The sequence below is a fragment of the Plecotus auritus genome (genome assembly GCF_963455305.1).
Source record: "Plecotus auritus genome assembly, chromosome: 3".
NCBI classification, from domain to species: Eukaryota; Metazoa; Chordata; class Mammalia; order Chiroptera; family Vespertilionidae; genus Plecotus; species Plecotus auritus.
The window spans coordinates 203,976,236-203,998,870 of NC_137772.1; the positions used below are offsets into that span (position 1 = coordinate 203,976,236).

At 38.6% G+C, this 22,635-nt stretch overlaps 1 protein-coding gene across 1 annotated transcript; it reads right to left on the reverse strand.

The window, feature by feature from the left end:
• Positions 1-4,745: 4,745 nt before the first annotated feature.
• CLEC9A (C-type lectin domain containing 9A) lies at positions 4,746-20,914 on the reverse strand (the record flags this gene model as incomplete). Its single annotated transcript, XM_080661163.1, is given in 9 exon segments — positions 4,746-4,878; positions 5,568-5,689; positions 6,897-7,036; positions 11,863-12,009; positions 18,704-18,784; positions 20,662-20,794; positions 20,797-20,861; positions 20,864-20,902; positions 20,905-20,914. Coding segments are annotated over 9 exon segments (870 nt in total).
• Between the last annotated feature and the right edge of the window lie 1,721 nt (positions 20,915-22,635).

A 22,635-nucleotide genomic window follows, 5' to 3' on the forward strand; every position in this document is an offset into this window, starting at 1 on the left:
AGGCAGAGTGGTTAGGGGCGATCAGGCAGGCAGGCAGGTGAGCAGTTAGGAGCCATCAGTCCCGGATTGCAAGAGGGATGTCCAACCGTCAGTTTAAGCCCTAAAACGGCAGCTGGAGAGGGCCCAGGTTGGGCTGAGGGACACCCCCCCACACCCCATGCATGAATTTTGTGCACCAGGACACTAGTTTTAAAATAAAGAGGAGCACAAACAAGCATAAGCAACCTTCTCTGGAGACCTGCATTAATGAACTAATTGTAGAAAGGCACCTACATTGGGGAGCTGTGGATATTACCAAGTATTTTCCGTGGTGAGTGCAGATATTCAATGCATGCAGTTAATGTAGTAAGCACATAATATGAAATGTGGATTAGACCTTTAGTTAGGCAGTTAAGTGTTATTTAAATCTTGCTTCTATAGCAAGAAAATACAGTTAATATGAGGAAATCAAATGACTTTGTGGACTAAGTTGTAAAATATAGACAGGGCACACAAATTTTGACCCGTGTTCAGGGTTGGATGACAAAAGTTTCTTTAGATGACACTGCTTTAAAAAGTTTACCTGCCTGGAAGGTGGGTGTTGAATAGTATTCTATTTCCAAATCTGCAACCTAAGGGAAAGTATCACTTTAGACAGTGAAGGAGGAAAAGAAAAAAAAAAAGCATTTGTTTGACATTTTTGGCTGTTCTTGAGCTATTTCTTTCTGTCTTTGCCCTCAATAACTCCCTCATCTATACAATAAAGCCCACAATACTGATCACAATATGAGCAAATATTTTAAAAAACAGAAAAGGAGTATGGTGCAACATTCTCTCCACAATTTAAAACAATTTTAAAAATAGTCCTGGCCAGGTAGCTTAATTGGTTACAGCATCATCCTGATATACCAAGGTTGAGTTCAATATCTGATAAGGGCACATACAAGAAGCAACCAGTGAATGCATAAATAAAATGGAACAGCAAATCGATGTTTTTCTCTCTCAAAAAAAAAATCAATAAATTAAAAAAAGAAATAAAAAATTAAGAATAGAAAATAATTATAACATTAATTGGAAAATATGATTTACTTAGATCAATTTTCCATTGAGAATCAGAGAGGGTAGCACCCCCCGAATTGGTTTTTCTGCAAGAAAAGACCTTGTCTAGGCTCTTGTGTGTTTAGGTAATTCTGAACCAATTGCAGGAAAAGTCAAATGAGGAACATGGCCTTTCCTGGTAGACCCAGTTCCCCAGGGTACAAAATGAGCTATTTCTTTTCCTGAGGATATTGAACCAGCTCTTAAAACTTATCAACAGGAAACAGGTCTTGAGCCCTATAACAGCAGGAAGTGTGAGCAGGGTAATGGGAGCTTTTTCTTTGGGGATATAAACAAATTATTAAATAAATAGTCTATTAGGTTGCCTCAGGGCTGGCCTAAATATTTGGGAGTCAAATACTTGGTGAAGGGATTCTTATCAATTTTGAAGAATAGGAAAAGTAGCATAATTCAAGTTAAATTGTACATAATTTTTTTACAAGGTTCATTGTATGAGTAGACTAATAGACTAACAGTTATTAGTCTTTCAATCTTATTACTCTAATGTTTGTTTTTTCTTTTTACTCAGTTAATGTACTTTAACCTTGCCACATTACAAAGCCTCTTTACTTTTGCAGGACAGATTTTTATGTTTTCTTTTCTTTCCCATTTTAAAAAATATATTTTTATTGATTTCAGAGGGAAGGGAGAAGAGAGAGAGATAGAAACATCAGTGATGAGAGAGAATCATTGATCGGCTGCCTCCTGCATGCTCCACACTGGGGATTGAGCCTGAAACCTGGGCATGTGCTCTGATCGGGAGTTGAATATCGACCTCCTGGTTCATAGGTCGATGTCTCAGCCACTGAGCCACGCTGGCCAGTTTCTTTCCCATTTTTAAAAGCTAACTTGGAATTCATTGAGATGAATCAAGATACTCAATTTGTTACTGGTGGGGGTAGGTAGGGTATAAAACTGATTATCCCAGTGCTAAGGCCCAGTTTCTTACCACTGCCTTGAAAAAGGCTTTGACATTCTGGGCCAAAATCAACCCGCAGGAAAACAGCTTCCACCTGTAGTACCTGAGTGGAAAGCAGTATCTCCACTGAGGGGATTGAAAGGAGCTCTGCCAGCTGCACTGGAGATAAAATCCTGACTTGTAAATACTGCATCACATACCAGCGGGATGACCTCAGCTGGAGGATGTTTGCCTTTTGCTTCATTGTACTTTTACCTAGAAGAATTATTAAACACTTCCTATGCTTTCTCTAAACATAGCTCACGACAATACTTTGAAAAACCTTGAAGACAAACAGTCTTCACTACCGAAAATTGCTATTGTTCCTCCTTTATTCCAGGTCATTACATCCAGCTGCCAGTCGCCAGCTGTGAAAACCAAGCACATGCTGTCTTCTTGGCTTGTCTCCTTTTCTCAGCAGAAAACCAGAGAAATCCCTCATATTGAAATCCCCACCAGTTAAACTGAAAAGTAAGGGTGAATAAAGAAAAACCCATAACAACATGCAATTCTCTTCCTTAAAGGACCTTACTCTTCAGAGGTCACCTGTTACAATAGACTTACAGGTTTGCTTATATGATTTGCACCATTTCAGTGAATTACGTTTTATTTTACTTTATTTATTTAAGTGCTGTCTTTACTATAAAGAAAGATGAGAATCTAGTGTAGCTCAGCTATTCCTTGTGAAAAATGAGTAATAAAATTATATTGCTTTTAGCAAATATTTATGAGAATCTACTGTGCAGTAAGTTATTGTAGTGATGGTAAGGGGTAGCAGAGGAATCCTATATAATAAAGATGTAATATGCAAACTGACCTTCATGCCCTCGTGTCACAAGATGGCCGCCCCCCTGTCATCACAAGATGGTCACCCCATGTCGTCAAAGATGGCTGCCACAAGATGGCCACCCCCACATCATCACAAGATAGCTGGCAGGGGAGGGCAGTTAGGGGTGACCCGGCCAGCAGGGGAGGGCAGTTAGGGTTGACCAGGCTCCAGGGGAGGGCAGTTAGGGGCAATGGGGCCTGCAAGGGAGAAGTTAGGCAGCGATCAGGCTGGCAGGGGAGTGGTTAGGGGGTGATCAGGCTGGCAGGCAGAAGCGGTTAGGGGCAATCAGGCAGGCAGGCAGGTGAGCAGTTGGGAGCCAGCAGTCCTGGATTGTGAGAGGGATGTCCGACTGCCAGTTTGGACATCCCCTGAGGGGTCCCAGATTGGAGAGGGTGCAGGCTGGGCTGAGGGACAACCCCTCCCCCCGTCAGTGCATGAATTTCATGCACCGGGCCTCTAGTGTAATAATAACTAGTGAATTTTTCCTTCCCATAGATCATAAGATACTTTCATATCCACTGTCTCTTGAGAACAAGCTAATCCATGTTCAAGGAGCCTACAGAGCTAGGACACAAATTGTTTACAAATGTACTTGATGAAATTTATTCACTTTAAAAGAGAAATTCTCTTCAGACAGTTGCTAGCATTTTACATATAAACTTTATCCTTTCAATATTCCTGGGACATGAGCAGGAAAAGGGATAATATTTACCTCGAATACAACATAAGGTAGATGCCTAGAGATGACTGGCAATTTACTACAAATAATAATAACAGCAAGCACCAATACAGTGTCAAACTCTACCCAAGGCACTATTCTTAGCAATTTACATATATTAATGATCTAAACCTCAAAAGTATTTTGAAATAAGTTCTCTTATTATTTTACAGTAGAGAAATTAAGGCACAGAGGGATACAGTTAGAAATGCTGGAGAGCTAACCTTTGAGAGTCCTTTGATTTGTGAGTGGTGGGGATGGTCAGTGAGAGGGAGAAGGCAAGCACACAGCTCTCCTTCACCAGAGACAGGCTGATATTGGCAGCCTGACTATCCCTCCCACTTACGTGAGTGCCCGTAGTTCATCTCTCTAGTAGAAACCCACAGTTCTAAACAGGGTGTTGTCTTACAGGCAGCAGATATCAGCATCTCTTCCTTCCAATTTGATAATCCATATCCCGGGACTCCTATCCTACCAGTCTGACAAAGATGCCTTGGAAACCTAGCAAATGCATGAAAGATCTGGCAGCCCTAACCGGTTTGGCTCAGTGGATAGAGCGTCGGCCTGTGGACTAAAGGGACCCAGGTTTGATTCTGGTCAAGGGCATGTACCTTGGTTGCAGGCACATCCCCAGTGGGGGGTGTGCAGGAGGCAGCTGAGCGATGTTTCTCTCTCATCGATGTTTCTAACGCTCTATTCCTCTCCCTTCCTCTCTGTAAAAAAAAAAAAAAAAAAAAAAAAAAAAAAAAAAAAAATATATATATAAAATATATTTTTAAAAAAATATCTGGCAGACAGTAAGTTTTAAAGGCAGCAATTATTTATTTAAAAAATTAGTCAGCTAGAACTGCATCATCTCCCCAGTGACATAGATTTCTGTGTAGAGTTTATAGTCAATCTAGACTAAAAACAAAACAAAAACGACAAATGAAAGTGATTTTCTCCAGTTTGTTTTCAACCTTTCAGGGTTTTATCTTCTGTAGTCTTAAATCAATTTTATTCTTGGCAATTTGAACACTGTCAAAAGGATGTCGATGAAGTACCAAAGAATATTACCCACGGTAAATGCAAAAATAAGTTTCGAGTCCCAAGTAGCTAGTTTAGCCCACACAGAAGTTCACTTCTGCACTTGCTCGTTGGCATTTCTTCGAACTCAACTTCTTTCAGGTAGGGGATCTTAACGTGTACTTCTCACAGACAAAGTATTTCCAAACAGTGCAGTTAGTGGAAAAAAGGACCTTGTCTCTGAAGTATCCACAGAGCTGGTGAGTTGATTGGGGTCTCTTTATTGGTAACCTGGAGAGATGAGTCAGTATACCTGAGGTTAGGTATGAGGCTTACGGAGGTATTCTTGTGGGTAACTGATAAGAGGTGTGTAGCTTTTTATTTTGTTCTATTTTTGTTTTAATATGACAGCCTCCTATAGTAGTTTTGTCCTCCTTCTTCAAGAACAGAGCTGTGTTCTCTCAATAAAAGTATGTTAGCATAATGTGAACAAACTGCATATGTAAGCACACAGATAGGCTCTAGAGTAGAATATCTTCCCTAACTCTTAATTCTCAAAATACTAAGGCACCCAATTCTGTTCACCAGTTTCCCTATGGTCTATCTGTAAAGCTTAATATGGAAATTCCTTAATAATTACTATAATCTCTTTCCCTTAGCACTCTCTAGTTATTAAATTATAAAAGGAAAAATATGTTTGATAAGTAAATAATATTGTTCAGCCCCTCCGATGTTGATATAAATGTTCTCAAGTGAGGCGGTGAAGCTGAGAAGAAGGCTCAGAAGAAGGAAGGAGGAAGATTTAGAAGCCATGAAGCTACTCTTAAATTACTCAGCTTTGATTCCAATCAGAAGTCTATGAAATGATAATGCTGGTTGTGTTTTCTGGAGGACATCTAAGGTATAAAATAAAATGAACATTTGAATTTCTTTATGTATTTTCTTCTTGAAACGTTGTGATTTTTCCCTTAGTCACTTACAGGTCAGGGGACGGAGTGGAGCCATCTTGCCAAAACCAAGGTTGGCTGGGTCCATCCTGAGAAAGTCCCACCCAGTAATCATAGCCACTTTTGATCTTCCTCAGGCTGCCAGCGATGAAGTCCTATAAGAAACAAGACCTGGCCGGTGAACTGAGGGTGTGGGGAAAACAACAACAAAATACCATGAAATATAAAGTGTGCCATCTTTCCTAGACAGAAATGAATGGAACTTCAAAGCTGGAGGAAGGAGGGGGTGTATTTAAAAGAAGAAATACATTTCATAGATTTTATTTTCTATTGCCTTATGATCAATGTAGTGTTGAAGACCATGGGAAATATAGGCATCTGGTATTAAAATTGTTTTAACAGATTTAGAGTCTGGCAGAGCTATATGTCAAACAAGGTAAGTGTTATACTGAACCCCCATTATCAGAAGAAGTAAAGTATCCTCGACATCACAGACCATGTAGATCATTCTTTCACAGTATACTTCAAAATGAAAAATAGTTTGGAAGATCCCAGAAGCAACTTAACTGTAGGTATATTTTTTGTTAGAGGAAATATTACTAATGTTGTCATCAAATTTGCACAGAAAACATAGTGAAAACCCATACTTGTAGCAAATTAGTTCAAGTTGCCTTGCTTTACTGCATATAGTTAACACATGTTCCCCCATTATTCTTGTAAAAATGGACTTTGATTAATTACTGAACATAGCTGCATATACTTAATAAAGTCAGAAATGTGTAACCATGAATTCTACTTCATGCATATATATGGATGGAATGATTTCAGGAAAACTTCATTGTTTGCTTAAGATGCTAGTAAACTGGGTTTAATGTTAATAAAACAATTTATTTAGCAAATGCTTATTTTCATATACCTTTCCATTTCATGACAACACCTCAATTTTTATATCTCTGATTTTCTTTGATAATTGAAAAAATTTTATAGTTTATTATTCTTCCCTACAGCATTGAAAATAATAAAACATATATACAACTATAATGTATGTGTATTTTAGAGTTGATTAGCATGTCACAAAATGGTATTTCTTTTACTGGTTCTCATCTTTGATTAACAAAGGACATAGAACTATCATCTGCTAAATGACTTCAGGATAACCGTTCTGTTTTTTGTTTTGCTTCTCCAGTTAAAAGGAACTCAAATCATACTAATTCCTACTTTATCCCTTTTAAACCTTTACTACAACAAATATATTACTGTCATAAAATATTAAGGAATTCTATCTTATTTACAATTAGTCCTTTCTTTTAATGGGTAACTTGGTATTTTCAGAATGATAAGAAGCCATAAAACAGTGTTTACCATTTCTTCTTTGCTGTCTATTTGTAGAAGATTAGAGCCCTCCTTCAAACAATCCTCTTTACTGGTTTTCCAAATATTCCAATTTTCAAAGACACGGTAACAACTATTTCCATTCTGAATCCAGTTGTCTGGACAAGGAGCTTTGAATAAAACATTTTACTTTATTAAAGTTATTATAAAAATATTAGAAAAACATCTCTCAAAAGAACCCCTTGAAATACCCCCAGGGAAGCTGAACACTCTAATTGAATAGGTCATATGTTGCAGTACTTACCAATTTCAGCTTCTCTGAGGCTGACTACAGTAAGATTTATACAATAATTTTCAAATAAAATTAACTCTGGAATATCCTTTTGCAAATTGTTCCTCTTCTATAATAATTGATATGATTATTCTATTTTTATAAATATCTCCTTTCCTTAAGTTTACCTCATTTATAGACCTCATTTGTTTGCTTATCATTTTCTATCTGTTAATCCTACTGGCCCAGTCTAGTTGGAAATGTACTGGACAATTAGGCAAGTTGAGTAATAAGCCTCAAGTTAAAGCTTAAATTATGAGAGTTAAACATGAAAATTTTGCCCTGCTAGTGTTGCTCAGTGGTTGAGAGTGGACCTATGAACCAGGAGGAGGTGATGGTTTGATTCCCAGTCAGGGCACATGCCTGGGTTTTGGGCTTATTCTCCAGTAGGGGGCATGCAAGAGGCAGCCGGTCAATGATACCATCTCATCATTGATGTTTCTATCTCTCTCTCTTCCTTCCTCTCTGAAATCAATCTATACTAATAAAAGAGAAACATGCAAATGACCATCACTCTGCTATACTACCAGCCAATCAAGAGTGAGTATGCAAATTAACCCAACAAAGTTAGCAACGCCCATAGCGGCCAGGCAATGCTGCGGCTGCTGGAGGCCGGATCGGAGACAAAAACACGCAGGGAGGCTGGCACCCAGCAGCCCCAAGCCCTGCCATGGCAGCTCTGGGGCTGCTGGGGGCCGGATTGGAGACACAAACCCGCACCCAGTATCCCCAAGCCCCAAGCCCCATGGTCGAGACACAAACCCGCAAGAAACCTGTGGAAAGGGAGATAACCTATCATAACTTTATCTCCCTTTCCACAAGATGAGAAAACTGACCCTGGATTATTTAGTGATGTGGCCCACACCTTTCTAAAGCACAGGGTATGTTATGACCACTCCCAGGAAGGTCTGGTCAGAATACTGTCTCCAGGGAATAACTCTACTGTGGCAAATCATCTAAGAGAGGAAACAAGCTTTTGTTGGGTTTATTCTGAAGGTCAGAGAACATGCCACCCCAACATATGCTGTGTTGTTATATTGATGATCTTGAGCTGCAGATGCTTGAAAAATAGCAAATGCATGCAGAGGCTTTCACTGAAGTCTACTAATCTGCCTAAAATCGGACCCCCCTAAAGGAGCTTAAATGTCATAGTTTCCCTTGACCGGAGAAGTGTCATCAGGCAGAGAAGAATGACTCCTGTCACAGGACAGGAGACCAGAAGTTGACATCACACCCAAACTTTGTTACAAACTATTTCTCCCCACCCCCATTCATCTTTCCTAAAAATCATTTACTCTCCTCTAAGAGGCCTACATCTCCCGTCCCCTTTCCCTAGGAAGAAAGTATTTAAATCTGCATTCCAAGCCACCTTGGGGAGTTACTCATTTTTCCCTGGGATCTCCCACATATACACGAGGTACACATGTTAATGCACTTTTGTTTTTCTCTTGGTGATCTGTCTTTCATTACAACGGCCTCCACTAAGAACTCAGAAGGGTAGAGGAAAACTATTTTTCCTCCTCCATAATTCTATCTCGGGAAATCAAGTCCCCAGCTGAACAATGAGGTTGGCTCAAGTACCAAGCAGTCCTGGCTGATGGGAGGGAAGCTTCTAGGGAGAAATCAATGATATATGCATCAAAGTGGGATGGAGGGCATATGCATGGTTGCTGGTGGGAGTTTAAAGTGGTTCAACATTTTTGGAGGATGATTTGGCAAAATCGATAGAAATGTTCAAGGTACATCCAAGAGCCTTCTTCTAGGAATCTCATCTGCTGAGATAAAGCACAAGCGCATAAGCCCTGGTCAGAACCCAGGATGCTACTGCGGGCTCCCCTTCCACCATAGGAAAACCTGGGAACAACCTGCATTTTTAGGACAAGGTGGCATCTATACTAATAAAAGGGTAATATGCTAATTAGACTGAACATCTTCCAGACAACCTTCTGGACATCCTTCTGGACAAAGCCATGTTGGCAGGGCCAAGGCAGAGGTGGTTAGAGGTGATCAGGCAGGCAGGGGAGAGCAGTTAGGGGGATCAGGCCAGCAGGGGAGAGCAGTTAGGGGGATCAGGCCAGCAGGCAGATGAGCGTTTAAGAGCCAGAGGTCCTGAATGGTCCCAGATTAGAAAGAGTGCAGGCTCAGCTGAGGGGACCCTCTTCCCGTGCACGAATTTCATGCACCAGGCCTCTCATTACATATATATATATATATATATATATATATATATATATATATATATATAGTTATATATATATAACTAGAGGCCCAGTGCACAAATTTGTGCACCAGTGGGGTCTCTCAGCCTGCCCTGTGGGATTAGGCCAAAACTGGCTCTTCAACATCCCCTGAGGGATCCTGGATTGCAAGAGGGCTTAGGCCAGGCCAAGGGACCCCCATCTGGTGCATGATTAGGGCTGGGGAGGGATATGGGAGGTTGGCCAGCTGGGAAGGGATTGTGGGAGGGCTTCAGGGCATGTCCGGCCCATCTCTCTCAGTCCCGATTGGTTGGACCCCAGCAGCAAGCTAATCTTGCTTGCTGCCCCTGGAGTGTCTGCCCCCTGGTGGTCAGCGCACATCATAGCTAGTGGTTGAGTGGCCTTAGCATATCATTAGCATATTATACTTTGATTGGTTGAATGGATGACCAGATGACCAGACATTTAGCATATTAGACTTTTATTATATAGGATGTTTTATGTATAATGGAGAGCACAAGCAATGTACCTTCAAGAATAACTTGAAAACATGTAGGTGAGGAAACTTAAAATAACATGTAACCAATATGCTTAATTTAAGACTTTGATATGACTAAGAAATAAGCCATAATGTGTAATCAGTTTTATGGAATCTGCCTTAAGAAAGAATATATTCACAAAAGAAGGATGCTCAAATGTATAAAAGGAGAATCAAACAGCAAGATTTTGACCAAGTATTTCTGGCACAGTTTTTTATAGGAAAAGATACTGAAATTTGCAGCACTCAAGTTTTTAGACAAAGTCACAAATAGTTTTTATCAGTTTCCATGGCCCACATGCCTAATTTTTTAAGGTTCATCAATATCCTTTGTTTGGAATCCATGCTAATCAAGATCCTGAATATTGTTATAGTTATAACATAGTGTTAACAATGGCAACTGAAAGGTTGAAGAACATCCTGGATATGTTGGTCTCCAAATGGATATTGTCATCAACTTAAGGTTGATGGTCAGTGGTGGTCCTACCACATGATTGCAGTAGCTCATTATATTTAAAAACATTGTTGAGCACACAATGATTAAAATTTAATCAGGAGGAGCTATGGTAGGTTTTTGACCTCTCTCATTGGTGATTACTTAAGTGGTATCCACTGCAGGGAAGTCAATTCTCTGAATTATAAGCATTATTAAATGTAAATTAAGTAATCATAGACTACTTTAGAAACTATATAACAAGTAGAAATAGACTGTTTTAGGTTTGAAATGCTTGTAAGTGATATAAAAAATGTAACTGAAATAATTTCATATAATTTTTTAGAAGAGCTGAATTCTGCAAGGTAAATAGTCTAATTTTCAAAATGATATTTGCTGAAAGAATCATCTCAATTTGAGTATAAAGCGATATCTGAACTAAATATATTGAGGAATTTAGAGTACAATTAAAGATGTACTTATAAATTTTATTGGATAAAACATCTGACCTACTAATCTCACACATTTCACTAAAATTTGAGTGCTTGTTTTCTTTATCTGCATTTTTTGGAATCTCTGTATTTTCTACATACTATTGAAATCTTACCTAATAATAGACAAACATGTAAATTGACCGTACCTCTGCTACGCCCACAGCCAATCAGTGAGTATGCAAATTAACCCAACAAAGATGGTGGTTAATTTGCATACGTACCTGGGTCCCAGGAACATCCTTGGCACCCAGGTCACTCCTTGCCGGCAATCAGAGGGGTGGGGGAGGGGGCCCTGCCTATGCCTAAAGCCTGGGCAGCCCAAGCTGGCGATGGGAGGGGCGGGGGGGGGACCGGCCCAAGCCCAAAGCCTCGGGTTGAGGCTTTAGGCTTGGGCAGGGGCTGAGCCAGCCATCGGAGGGGCAGGGGCTGAGCTGGCAATTGGAGGGGCAGGGTAGAGGCTGAGCCAGCGATCGGAGGGAAGGGGAAAAATCAATGGAACATATCCTCAGGTGAGGATAAAAAAAGAAAGAAAGAAATGTCATATCCTATGAAAGACACATCTTGAAAATGCCTAAAGAATGTTGTCATTTTTTCATGGTGAAGGGACTGGAGTCTGTGTTGATGAAAATACCTTGGTGGCTGTGGTGACTGGCAGTGGCTGCAGCAGCAGGGTGATGGGGCTGGCGCCTTCCCCTGATCAGCCTGGTTGCCTCCTGCTGGGAGCAGGCCTAAGCCATCAGTAGGACATCCCCTGAGGGCTCCCAGTATGTGAGAGGGGGCAGGTTGGGCTGAGGGACCCCTCCCCAGTGCACAAATTTCATGCACCGGGCCCCTAGTACAGAAATAAGATTGAACTGGTGAGTCAATCAAATGATCTCTCTTCTATTATAAAATGCTAACTACAGTTTTGCAGAGAATAAAATGAATGTCACTGATTTGGGGTGCATGGTTGGTGCATACATTCATATCTGCAAAGTGAAAACTTATTTTTATATCAGTTACCTGATCTGAAAGAGTTTTGCATCAAGGTTTGGCAATATCTTATTTGGAGGTCATGGCTTGTCTTCCACTGTGTGAAGTTCAACAGTGCTCTGTCTTGTTGCATGAGTTTTTCTTGCTGCTTCTTTGCAATAGCTGACACCTGGAACACTTCAAACAATAACAATTGTTTCTACTAAATTCCTGACAACTTATAACAAAGTCATCCTTCAACAAGGACTAAAAACAACTTCCAATTACTAATGATATTTGTGAAGTTAGTTTGCATTATTTTGTTTATGTTTAAAAAATTACATTGTTCAAGAATTATCTACTATTCTATGCTGTACACCTAAAACCAACAAAAAAATAATATTGAATTTAAACTGTAATTGAAAAATAAAATGAAATAATATGTATCTAAAGAAAATGTGGAGAAAAACTTTATTAATAAAATTAATACTTATTGAAAACAAAAACAATTTATATTGTTCAAGAATACAAACTAAAAAGGATATGCAGCAAAAAGCTCCTTTGCTACTCTTGTCTTTTTATTCCCCCAATTCTATTCCTCTAAAGCAGTCAGGCTTACCAATTTCCTTTTTATTCTTCTAGAGGTAATTTGAATCTTACAAGCAAATGAACATAAACTGCCCTTTCTTACCTTTATACAAATCGTAACAACCTGTTTACATGGTTTTGCACCTTTGAGTACTTAAAATATATTTTGGACAAAATTTTATGTCAGTACATAAAGAATTTTTCATTATTTCATTACTAGAGGCCCGGTGCACAAAATTCGTGCACAAGGGGGGGGGGTGTCCCTCAGCCCAGCCTGCACCCTCTCCAATATGGGACCCCTACCGGGATCGGGCCTAAATGGACAGTTGGACATCCCTCTCACAATCCAGGACTGCTGGCTCCCAACTGCTCACCTGCCTGCCTGATTGCCCCTAACCGCTTCTGCCTGCCAGCCTGATCACCCCCTAACCACTCCCCTGCCAGTCTGATCAATGCCTAACTTCTCCCCTGCAGGCCCCATTGCCCCTAACTGCCCTCCCCTGCAGACCTGGTTACACCTAACTGCCCTCCCCTGCAGGCCTGGTCACCCCTAACTGCCCTCTTCTGCAGGCTTGATCGCCCCCAACTGCCCTCCCCTGCTGGCCATCTTGTGGCAGCCATCTTGTGTCCACATTGGGGCAAGATCTTTGACCACATAGGGGCAGCCATCTTGTGTGTTGGAGTGATGGTAAATTTGCATATTACTCTTTTATTAGATAGGATAACTATGTAGGAGTCCATTGTATGGCTGTATCATGATTTTAGAAATTTTCTATTGACTTTTGGACTATTATCTTTTGGTATTACGGAAATGACTACTGTAACAAAGAACCTTAGTCATGTGTAATTTCATGCATGTGCAAGTATATTTTTAAGATAAGTTGTTAGGTCAGTTTATGTGTATTTATTTAAACCATATTAGATACTTCCAAATTACCCTCCACATGTGCAAATGGCATCTTAATATCATTTGAATTTACACTTCTCTTTTTATGTTTGAAACTTTTTTTGCATACATATAAATAAAAGTCAGTTGTATTTCTTTTTTTTTAATGAAGTGTATAATTATATCCTTTGTGAATTTTTTCATTGGGTTTCTAGTTTTTGCCTTTTTGTTTCTATGAGTTTCTCATTGTGCTAGGAGGGCTAATTGAGAAGGCCTAGAATCAGTCTAAGCAGCGCTTCTAAAGTTCCTGCATGGAGCTGATCCCTGCACAAGGCATCAAACACTAATTAAAGAGTGTAGCTTTGTAGCCATCGGTCTGAGAATTTTCTTTGGAGAGAATATACTAGCTAGTCAGTCTTGTTTCTTTTTTTCTTTTAAATATATTTTATTGATTTTTTTTTTACAGAGAAGAAAGGAGAGTTAGAAACATTGATGAGAGAGAAACATCAATCAGCTGCCTCCTGCACGCCCCCTACTGGGGATGTGCCTGCAACCAAGGTACATGCCCTTGACCGGAATGGAACCTGAGACCCTTCAGTCCACAGGCCGATGCTCTATCCACTGAGCCAAACCGGTTAGGGCAGTCTTGTTTCTTAAGACAAATGATTGATGATTCACCCCTGGTTACAAAGAGACCCTGAAAAGTCCCTGCTGTTGAGTCTGGTTACCGCAAAGGAATGTGCCTGGGTGGTCAGCAAAATATCAAAATTTCCAGCAAGATTTGGGGGTCCCTGGTACCAAGGTGTTCTATGTACACACCAGTGGCTCCTGATTCAAGAGAGAAATTGTGTCCCGAAAAGACCTTGGAAGGGAAGAAAAGGGTGCCTGTCTGCACCTGGCCTCCCCAGACCTCTTATTGTAACAGGTATCCTTATGGTAATACCGTTGTTAAATTATATCCTCTTCTTGTAATAAACTGTCCATCTGTAAATGCTTTGACTTTGGGGATCACTGTCCTACAAGTCTTCTGTAGCAACCCCAGATGGCTCATAGTTGTCTGCTATCATTTGTTGACTCTTTCCTCTCCATACTCTCTATTTGCCATCCTTCACTTACTGCAAATTTTCATCGAAGTACCTGATTATGCAGAATTTCTATTGTTTTGAGGATATTCAAGTTATCTACTTATCTTTTCATATATCAGCACCACATGATTTCAGTTACTTTAGATTTTTACTTTATTTTAATATCTCATAGGGCCAACCCTTCTCTTATTTTCAGACTACTTTTATATTAATGTTTGCTTATTCTCTTCTTATAACTCTGGCTAGCTCATTAAGCCAGTTCCTTTTCAAAATCATGTTATAAAGTACCTATATATCCCTATTTAATTAAATATTTATCTAAACGTGAATATTGATTTTCTTAATCCTGTTTGATTTTTATAGAATTTTTTGAACCGGTGGCTTAATGTTTTTAATCAATTATGGAAAATACCTATCCAATAGATCTTATAATTATACTACTTTTGCCCAACTCTCTTTCTTCTACTTTTGGGTTTATTATTGCACATGCGCTAATTAGCTCTGCCTCAAAGGGAGGCTTAGCTTTAATTTTGCTGTGTTCCTAATAGTGAATGTTGTCATGAAGGGGAAGTTTGTGTATAAAAAAAAGCAATTTGCATTTTCATGCTGTTTGTCTCCCAGTTAACTGGTCAACATTCATAATAAAATATTTAATTGCATATCTGCATATCCTGACCTGTCTTAGTCATCAACATTGCTATTGAGAAGGAAATGCTAAAACCAAGAGCCTTGGACTAGAGAAAGCAGATGCTTATGCCCTATCCATCTCCGCATAGTACAAGTAACCCAGCTGTCAGTGGCTTATTTATTTTCCTTCTCCACAAAAGGCTGGATCTCATGAGTGCGGAGTAGGATAGTGGTGTTATTTACTTTATCCTATTAATAACCTGGCACATTTAAACAATGAAAAATAATAAACTTCCTTTCAGGACTTTGAAGTATTAATCTAAAGTGTTTAATCTTGATGACTATCTTAGATTAAATATGTTTTTGAGGTTATTGTTGCTTTGCTTTATTACTACTTGAAGAGCATAGCTTGTTCCACATAAAATTGTAATAAAACTGAGAAAAGGAAATGAGACTTTTCTTTAGTTTCCCCCCAAGTGGGAAGGAATGTACTGCACCTTTATTAGTGCTGGGGTTATAATCAATTTGGAACCAGTAAGGAATAAAAGATTTAAACAAAATAATTACCTGGGGAAATATGGAACAACATATTTTTAGAAGGAAATAAAAATATTTGTTATAGGCCTGGCCAGTGTTGCTTAGTGGTGAGGGTAAAAAAAAGTATTTGTTATAAGATGTTATATGTTTTACCTAACTGATGAATCAGGAAAATGAAAAAGAATAGTAAAAACAAATGAAAAAATCTGATTTCTTAGAAAATGTTTTGCACTATGGAGTTTTTAAAATAGTGAGTCAATTAATATAAGCAATATGGTAGAGAAAACCAGAAAAATACAAAATAGTAACATGGAAGCAAGAAATTACTTCTACTTATCTTTAAATTTACCACTCCTTTAATTCTTCCTCCTTCTCCGCCTTGCTTTACGGTATTCCATAGTGTGGAATTAATTAAATTTCATTAACTTAAATGGTCCCTTAATCATAGGCATTTGAGTTTTGTCTAATATACTGTACTCCCTATTGCTACACATGCAGGTTTATCTACAGGAAAATTTTTCAAAAGTGAGATTTATGTGTCAAAACCAACCAATACAGAGTTTGTTAGGAACATGATTGTCTTTGTTATCTAAACAGATTTCATGAACTATGCGAGAAGAAAAAGTTAAGTATCCATTGGACAACAAGTTTCTGAGGAAATGTACAGTATGCTTTCATTAACATATTTAGTATGTACTACATGCTTTTCAGTGATATAAGAATTGCTGATTGCAGGTGATAAATTATTTTATTAATTTTTTTAATATTTAATTTTAATTTTATTTTTTTATAATTTTTTAAAAAAATTTTAATTGTTATTTTTTACATATGTGTTCTTATTCCCCCATAACTCCCCACCCCCCACTTATGGCCCACCCCCTTGTTGTCTGTGTCCATTGATTAGGCTCATATGCATGCATACAAGTCCCTTGGTTGATCTCTCCCCCTTACCCCCACCCTCCCCTACCTTCCCTGAGGTATGACATGCTATTTGATGTTTCTCAATCTCTGGATCTGCTCTTGTTCATCAGTCTATGCCGTTCATTATATTCCATAAATGAGTGAGATCATGTGATATTTATCTTTCTCTGCCTGGCTTATTTCATTTAACATAATACTCTCCATCTCCTAATTTTTTTGATAAACTATCCTATCTAATAAAAGTCTAATATGCAGATTGTCCCCTCGGGAGTTTGACCAGATGTTCGACTGCTCGCTATGACGTGCACTGACCACAAGGGGGTGGCTCGGAACATGGCGGGCGTTGGCGATGCAGTGCTGGCAGCAGACGGCAGTGGAGGCGCTGCTGGCCCCGATGGGCCCTGAAGAGAGTGGGACCATGGTGGGATGGTAGAGCAGGTGAGCGAGCAGCGCTGGGCCAAGGCAGGTGTGAGTGGGAGGCCCAATCGCCCCGCTGGTCTCCCTGCAGATGGCAACCAGCAGCAGTGGCAGGGGGTGAAGCTGCTGCTTGGCTCCCAGGCACTGAGGGAGCTGGGTGGGGGGCCCGGCCCCAATTGATCACCCTGCAGGCAAGATGGTGGAGGAGGTGGGGGCTGCGCCAAGCCATGGCTGGGTGCCAGGCGGGGCTGCAGGGCTGTTAGGCTGGGGGTGTGAGCTAGGGCCCAATTCTGCAGGCCACCCGGAGGGACCCCACTGGTGCATGAATTCATGCACCAGGCCTCTAGTTGTTATATGAAAAACAAATTCTATAACCTGTTCACTTCAAAATGTTGCTTAAAAATGTTGAATCTTCATTTAATCTTTTTTTAATTGAAAGTGTTCTTCGTAGTTTCTTTCATTTTCTCACCCCAAGTAGTTTATAACACATCATTGACGTTTATTATATAGAATTGATACTTAAACCATAGCTGTTGATATTTGCAATGTCAGTTAAATATGGCCTATTTTTTAAAAATATGGATTCTTATAGTTAGAATAAAAGTTGGCCATATTCCAAAGTTCCCAGTTTTTACAGAAGAAACTAGATTAGTATGTTAATTAACTTAACTGTTAGTTCTCTTTCAACTCTGCAAATCTGCTTCCAGTATATCTTCTAGATAAACAAATATTTAAATGTGCGTTTCTTTAAAAAAAAGACTGGCATTTGATTTAAATATATTTATTTAAATATATATACTTAAGTATATATATATATATATATATATATATATATATATACACATATATATATATATATATATTTAATAAAGCACAGAGAGAGAATGGGATGAGATAAAAGCTTTCTGGAAGTTCTAATATTTTTGCTAGGCTGTGAAATTTTATTTGAGAAGATAGATAGTAACAATTACTTTTTGAGCTCCTAGTAATTATTAAAGCATTCTTCTCAGAACCACCAGGAAAATGAAATCATAGCTAACATGATTCAGGTCAAGTTTCCTGTACTTTTGAAGAAGCAAATCTGAGCCTTTCTTTTCCTCATTTCAGAACTCATAATTCTCAGTCACCAGCTAGTGCCTCCTAGGGAGAGAAATGATTTGCCAAAGCATGCAAAGAGAAAAATTATCTCGACAATAACCTTCATCTCTGTCTCGGCATATTTCTTGGAGGTAGCATGAGTGATAATAAATTTTCTTAGTCATTTTTGTGGAACTTGCAGCTTTGTAATTATTATATTTCATAAAAAATTCACTTTCTAGAGGTGGAAACATCTCAAATTTGGAATAAATAAATGTGATTAAATATGGCCCAAATAAAGTTCTCAGGCTTGCGTTAAACATTAAATTGCTCCTTGTCTAAAATAAAGTGAAAACTCTTATTAAAGTAATCTGCACAAGTTTAGAATAAATGCATATTAGAATATATAGAGCATTTACTTAAATTTTTCACATGCTAACACGATTCACATAAGTAATTATTTACATTATTTTCCCCAAAGAGACTCATAGCTTTAGATTTGAGTTAAACACCATGCCATTAAACATTAAAAGTTATAACAGCATCCAAGGACTTAGAGTGTTATATTAAATCAATGTTCTGTAAATTACCTTAGGAAGTTATTTTTGTCATTTATATGTTTGTAATTGATTCATTTATCCATTTGTAAACTATGAAGTTTTATTCATTATAATATACAGATGTACTTGCATGTTAAACGACATGTCATATATAATACATACAGATTTTTTTAAAGATATCCTTTTGTACTTACACTTAATACCCAAGAAAATGGAGGCAGTTAATGAGCCCACGCAGAAAATACAGGCTATCACCATCATAAGACACCATGTTCCTAAACAAGGAGTAGGGACAATAAAATTGAGTTAGAAAAAGAAGGTGAAAGGGATGGGCCAGGATAAGACTAGACTGAGTGAAAGAAGGAATTAACCTTAAGCATTTCAACCACAGAATTGTTGACACCATGTAGCTGTAACAGTAAAAAGAGAACTCAAACTCTTTGAAATGCAAGTTATAACTTGGAATACATTTGATTGCAAAAATGTCAAATTAAACTGGCATTTTTAATAACATACTTCTTCTACATTTATATTAGCCACAAACTCACTAACTAGTTATATGTATTCTTTTCCAAAATATTTTTGAGATTGTCGCAAATCAGGCAGCAACCTTTTATTTTTGAAAGCAAAAATACTACTGGTATGGTGCATCTCCTCATCTCTTTTTAGTGTCATTTGAACATGATTGGTTCAAAGACATTTCTTTCTTTAAGAAATATTTTTTTATTGATTTCAGAGAGTAAGGGAGAGGGAGAGATAGAAACATCAATGATGAGAGAGGATCATTGATCACCTGCCCACTGGGGATCGGGCCAGCAACCTGGGCATGTGCCCTTGGTGGGAATTGACCTCAGGACCCTTCAGTCAGCAGGACTCTATCCATGAGCCAAAACCAGCCGGGGCTAAAGACATTTCTTTTTAAACATATAGTTTTGGATGAGGAACATTTTTCCCAGAGGTAATTTTGCAACTATTAAGGAAGAAAAAAATAAAGATTTTGTAACTGGTGGTATTCTCAACACTAATCAGAGAAAAATAGATAAAATTTATCTTTGTATAGTGGGGTAAGCTGAATAATATACCAGCCCAAGATTCCTGTGTTCTAATCCCTGGAACCTGTAAATGTTACCTAAAGTGGCAAAAGAGACTGAAGATGTAATTAAGTGAACAAATTTAGGATAGAGAGCTTATTCTGTTCTTCCACCTGGCTCTTGAAAGTGAGAGGTAGGAGATCAAAGGGACAGAGTGCAGTACGATGATGGAAGCAGACATGATGCTGCTGGCTTTGAAGAGTGAGGCAGAAGCCATGAGCCATGGAAATGCAGCTCTCGAACTGGGAAAGAACAAGGGAATGGATTGTCCCCTGGAACCTCCGGAGGGAATGCAGCCCAGTAAGCCCAGTTCAGACTTCTGGTCTCTAGTCCTGTAAGTTAACAAGTTTGTGTTGTACTAAGCCCCTGGGTCTGTGGTAATTTGTGATCTCAATGATAGGAAACTAATATAAATATTAAACTTAATAAAGACAGAACTGATTACTAGAGCAGACAGCTCCAGGCTGATGAGAGTTGACTAGTTTTTCAATGTCCATTTTCCCTTTATTTCTTAATATTTGTGAGACAATTTGCAAAGGAGTATTTATGCAGAAACTGAAATAATAAAAAACATGATTTTTTTCACTTATTTTCCAAATTCAGGAATTCTTTTGGGGGGAAAGAGAGAGATAGAACTACACATTTGTCAAGTCCATTGCTCTTTTCATTTCATCTTTACTTACTACTCCTATTCTTTATTTCATTTTTAAAAATTTTATTGATCTCAGAGAGGAAGGGAGAGGGAGGAGAGATAGAAACATCCATGATGAGAGAGAATCACTGATCGACTGGCTCCTGCACACCCTACACTGGGGATAGAGTGGCAACCCAGGCATATGCCCTGACCAGGAATCTAACCATGAGCTCCTGGATCATAGGTCAATGCTCAACCACTGAGCCACTCCGACCAGGCTATTTCATTTTTTAATGTTAGCCGTAGCCTGCACATTATCATATTCTAAAATGGGTTACCTCATTAGAAAATTCACCTGGGCTCAATATGTAATGGGAAACAAAACATACACTGCAAAGTCTTGGACCAAATAATTAGAACAGGTTACCTGAACATTTGGTGGAAGACTGATGTTTCTGGGACCGGTTTGGTGTTGGAGTGTCCCACTGAAGGGAGGTATAGAGTTCTTCATCCTGCATGTCTGAGGGGCTTTGATAGGTGAGGCAGTCCACACGAGAAGCTAAGACAAATAACTCCTTTTGTAGTCAGGAGCAGATTGGTCAAAGAACTGAAATTGGCTATTTTTACACACCAGTGGGAAAATATGTTGGGGTTTAAGGAATAGAATAATGCATCTTCATCCAGAAAGTAGAAGTTTATGAAGTTTAAGCCAAGGCACAACTTGCTAAAGAAGGAAATGAGAAAGGAACTGAACTCAAATGGCCAATGATAGAACCTGCGATGGGTCTGGTTTGTGAGATGCAGCAGATGTTGAAGGTGATAGCACTGAATTACTGCTAAAAGAAAAGAAGTGCAAAAAATGTACTTATATTTGTTATAGGACGCAAAGCATGGGAGTGACCTAGACAGCAAGGATACAAAGGTAGCTCATTTTGGGCAATCCAGGATGTAAGGAGTTGTTGTCTGTCACTGTGTATCCTTAAATAAGAAAGCTAGGAAGGGATTGCATCCCTAAGATAAATTTGCACACTGTGTTAGGCTAATGCAGTTGCTGTGAGAAGTAAAACTTAAAATACCAGTTTAACACAATGAAAGTTTATTTCTTGCTCACATAACATTCGAGCTCCAGTAATCCTGGTTACTGGGTAGTTTTCATTCAAATGGAACCCAGATGCCTTCTGTCTTGTGAAACATTAAGTCTTCTACTTCTACCCATTGGAAAGGAGAAAAGAAGGTGGCAAATCCACATCTTGAAAGCCTTCACCTAGAAATAACATATCACCTCCACATGCACTAACGTAACACCTCTGTTTGTATCTAAGGCTGGGCCTGATAAATGTAGCTTTTGCCTGGCTGGCAAACTTTCTATGACAACTTCCCTCTAGAGGGGAAGCATGAATTATTTAGTAGATAGATGGCTGTTTCTGCTACATCCTGTGCCTATTGCACTGGTATTGAGAAATTTGATACTTTAATTATCACTGGTCATTTGTCCTTATGGCTAAAGGTCATCTCTCAGTAATTTACTGTCTGCAAACTCCAACAGTCTGCAAAATTGCAATGTTCTCTTTTGTTTCAGTGTTTCACTGGATCAATCATTGATCTCTGCTACAGAAGGAAACAAATGGCTCTCAAGGGTATTCTAATTCATAAAGATGCTGTTTATGAAGTTTTGATAAGGAAGCCACAGGCCAAGTCTACTCTGATTATGCTGTTCATTTGAGTTCTGCCTCCCAAGGCACAGAGCAGGGATAAGAAGAACTCAAAGGCAAATGAAGAATATCCAGAAAATTCTCCAAGTATTTTATATGATTTTCATGTGACCTGAGATTCTGATGTGAAAAATAATGTGACTTAATCAATGAAAATATTTCTATCTTCAGGAGAAAAAAAAAAAGGTAGAAACCATAAACATACCAAATGTACATTAAGACTAACATCAGGAACATAGTTCAAAGTGTTGCCATTAATCTCTAGATTCTCTTAAATTTTATTAGCACTTTGCATTCTCTAATACCATTGGGCTCTCCTAATAGAAGATTAATATGTTACTTGTTTTATATTTGATGGTTTTAATCATACTTACTATTCATTATTTTCCAAGTACTGTTTCAAAGGGCTTTGATATGAATTATTGTAATTGTCACAACTCTATGATATAGGTGCTACTATTAACTTATTTGTAAATTGAGGCACAGAGAAGTCAAGCTATTTACTGGTTTACTTATGTAGTAAGTAGAAGAGTTAGTATCTGAAACCAAGTGGTCTGAGCACAGTACTTGTGCTATTAAAATCTGTGGTATTCTGAGTTCATGTGCAAAATGCTTTTGATATGAGTACCCCCCCCCCAAAAAAAAAAACAACAAAAAACAAAATACACAGACACACAAAACAAAACAAA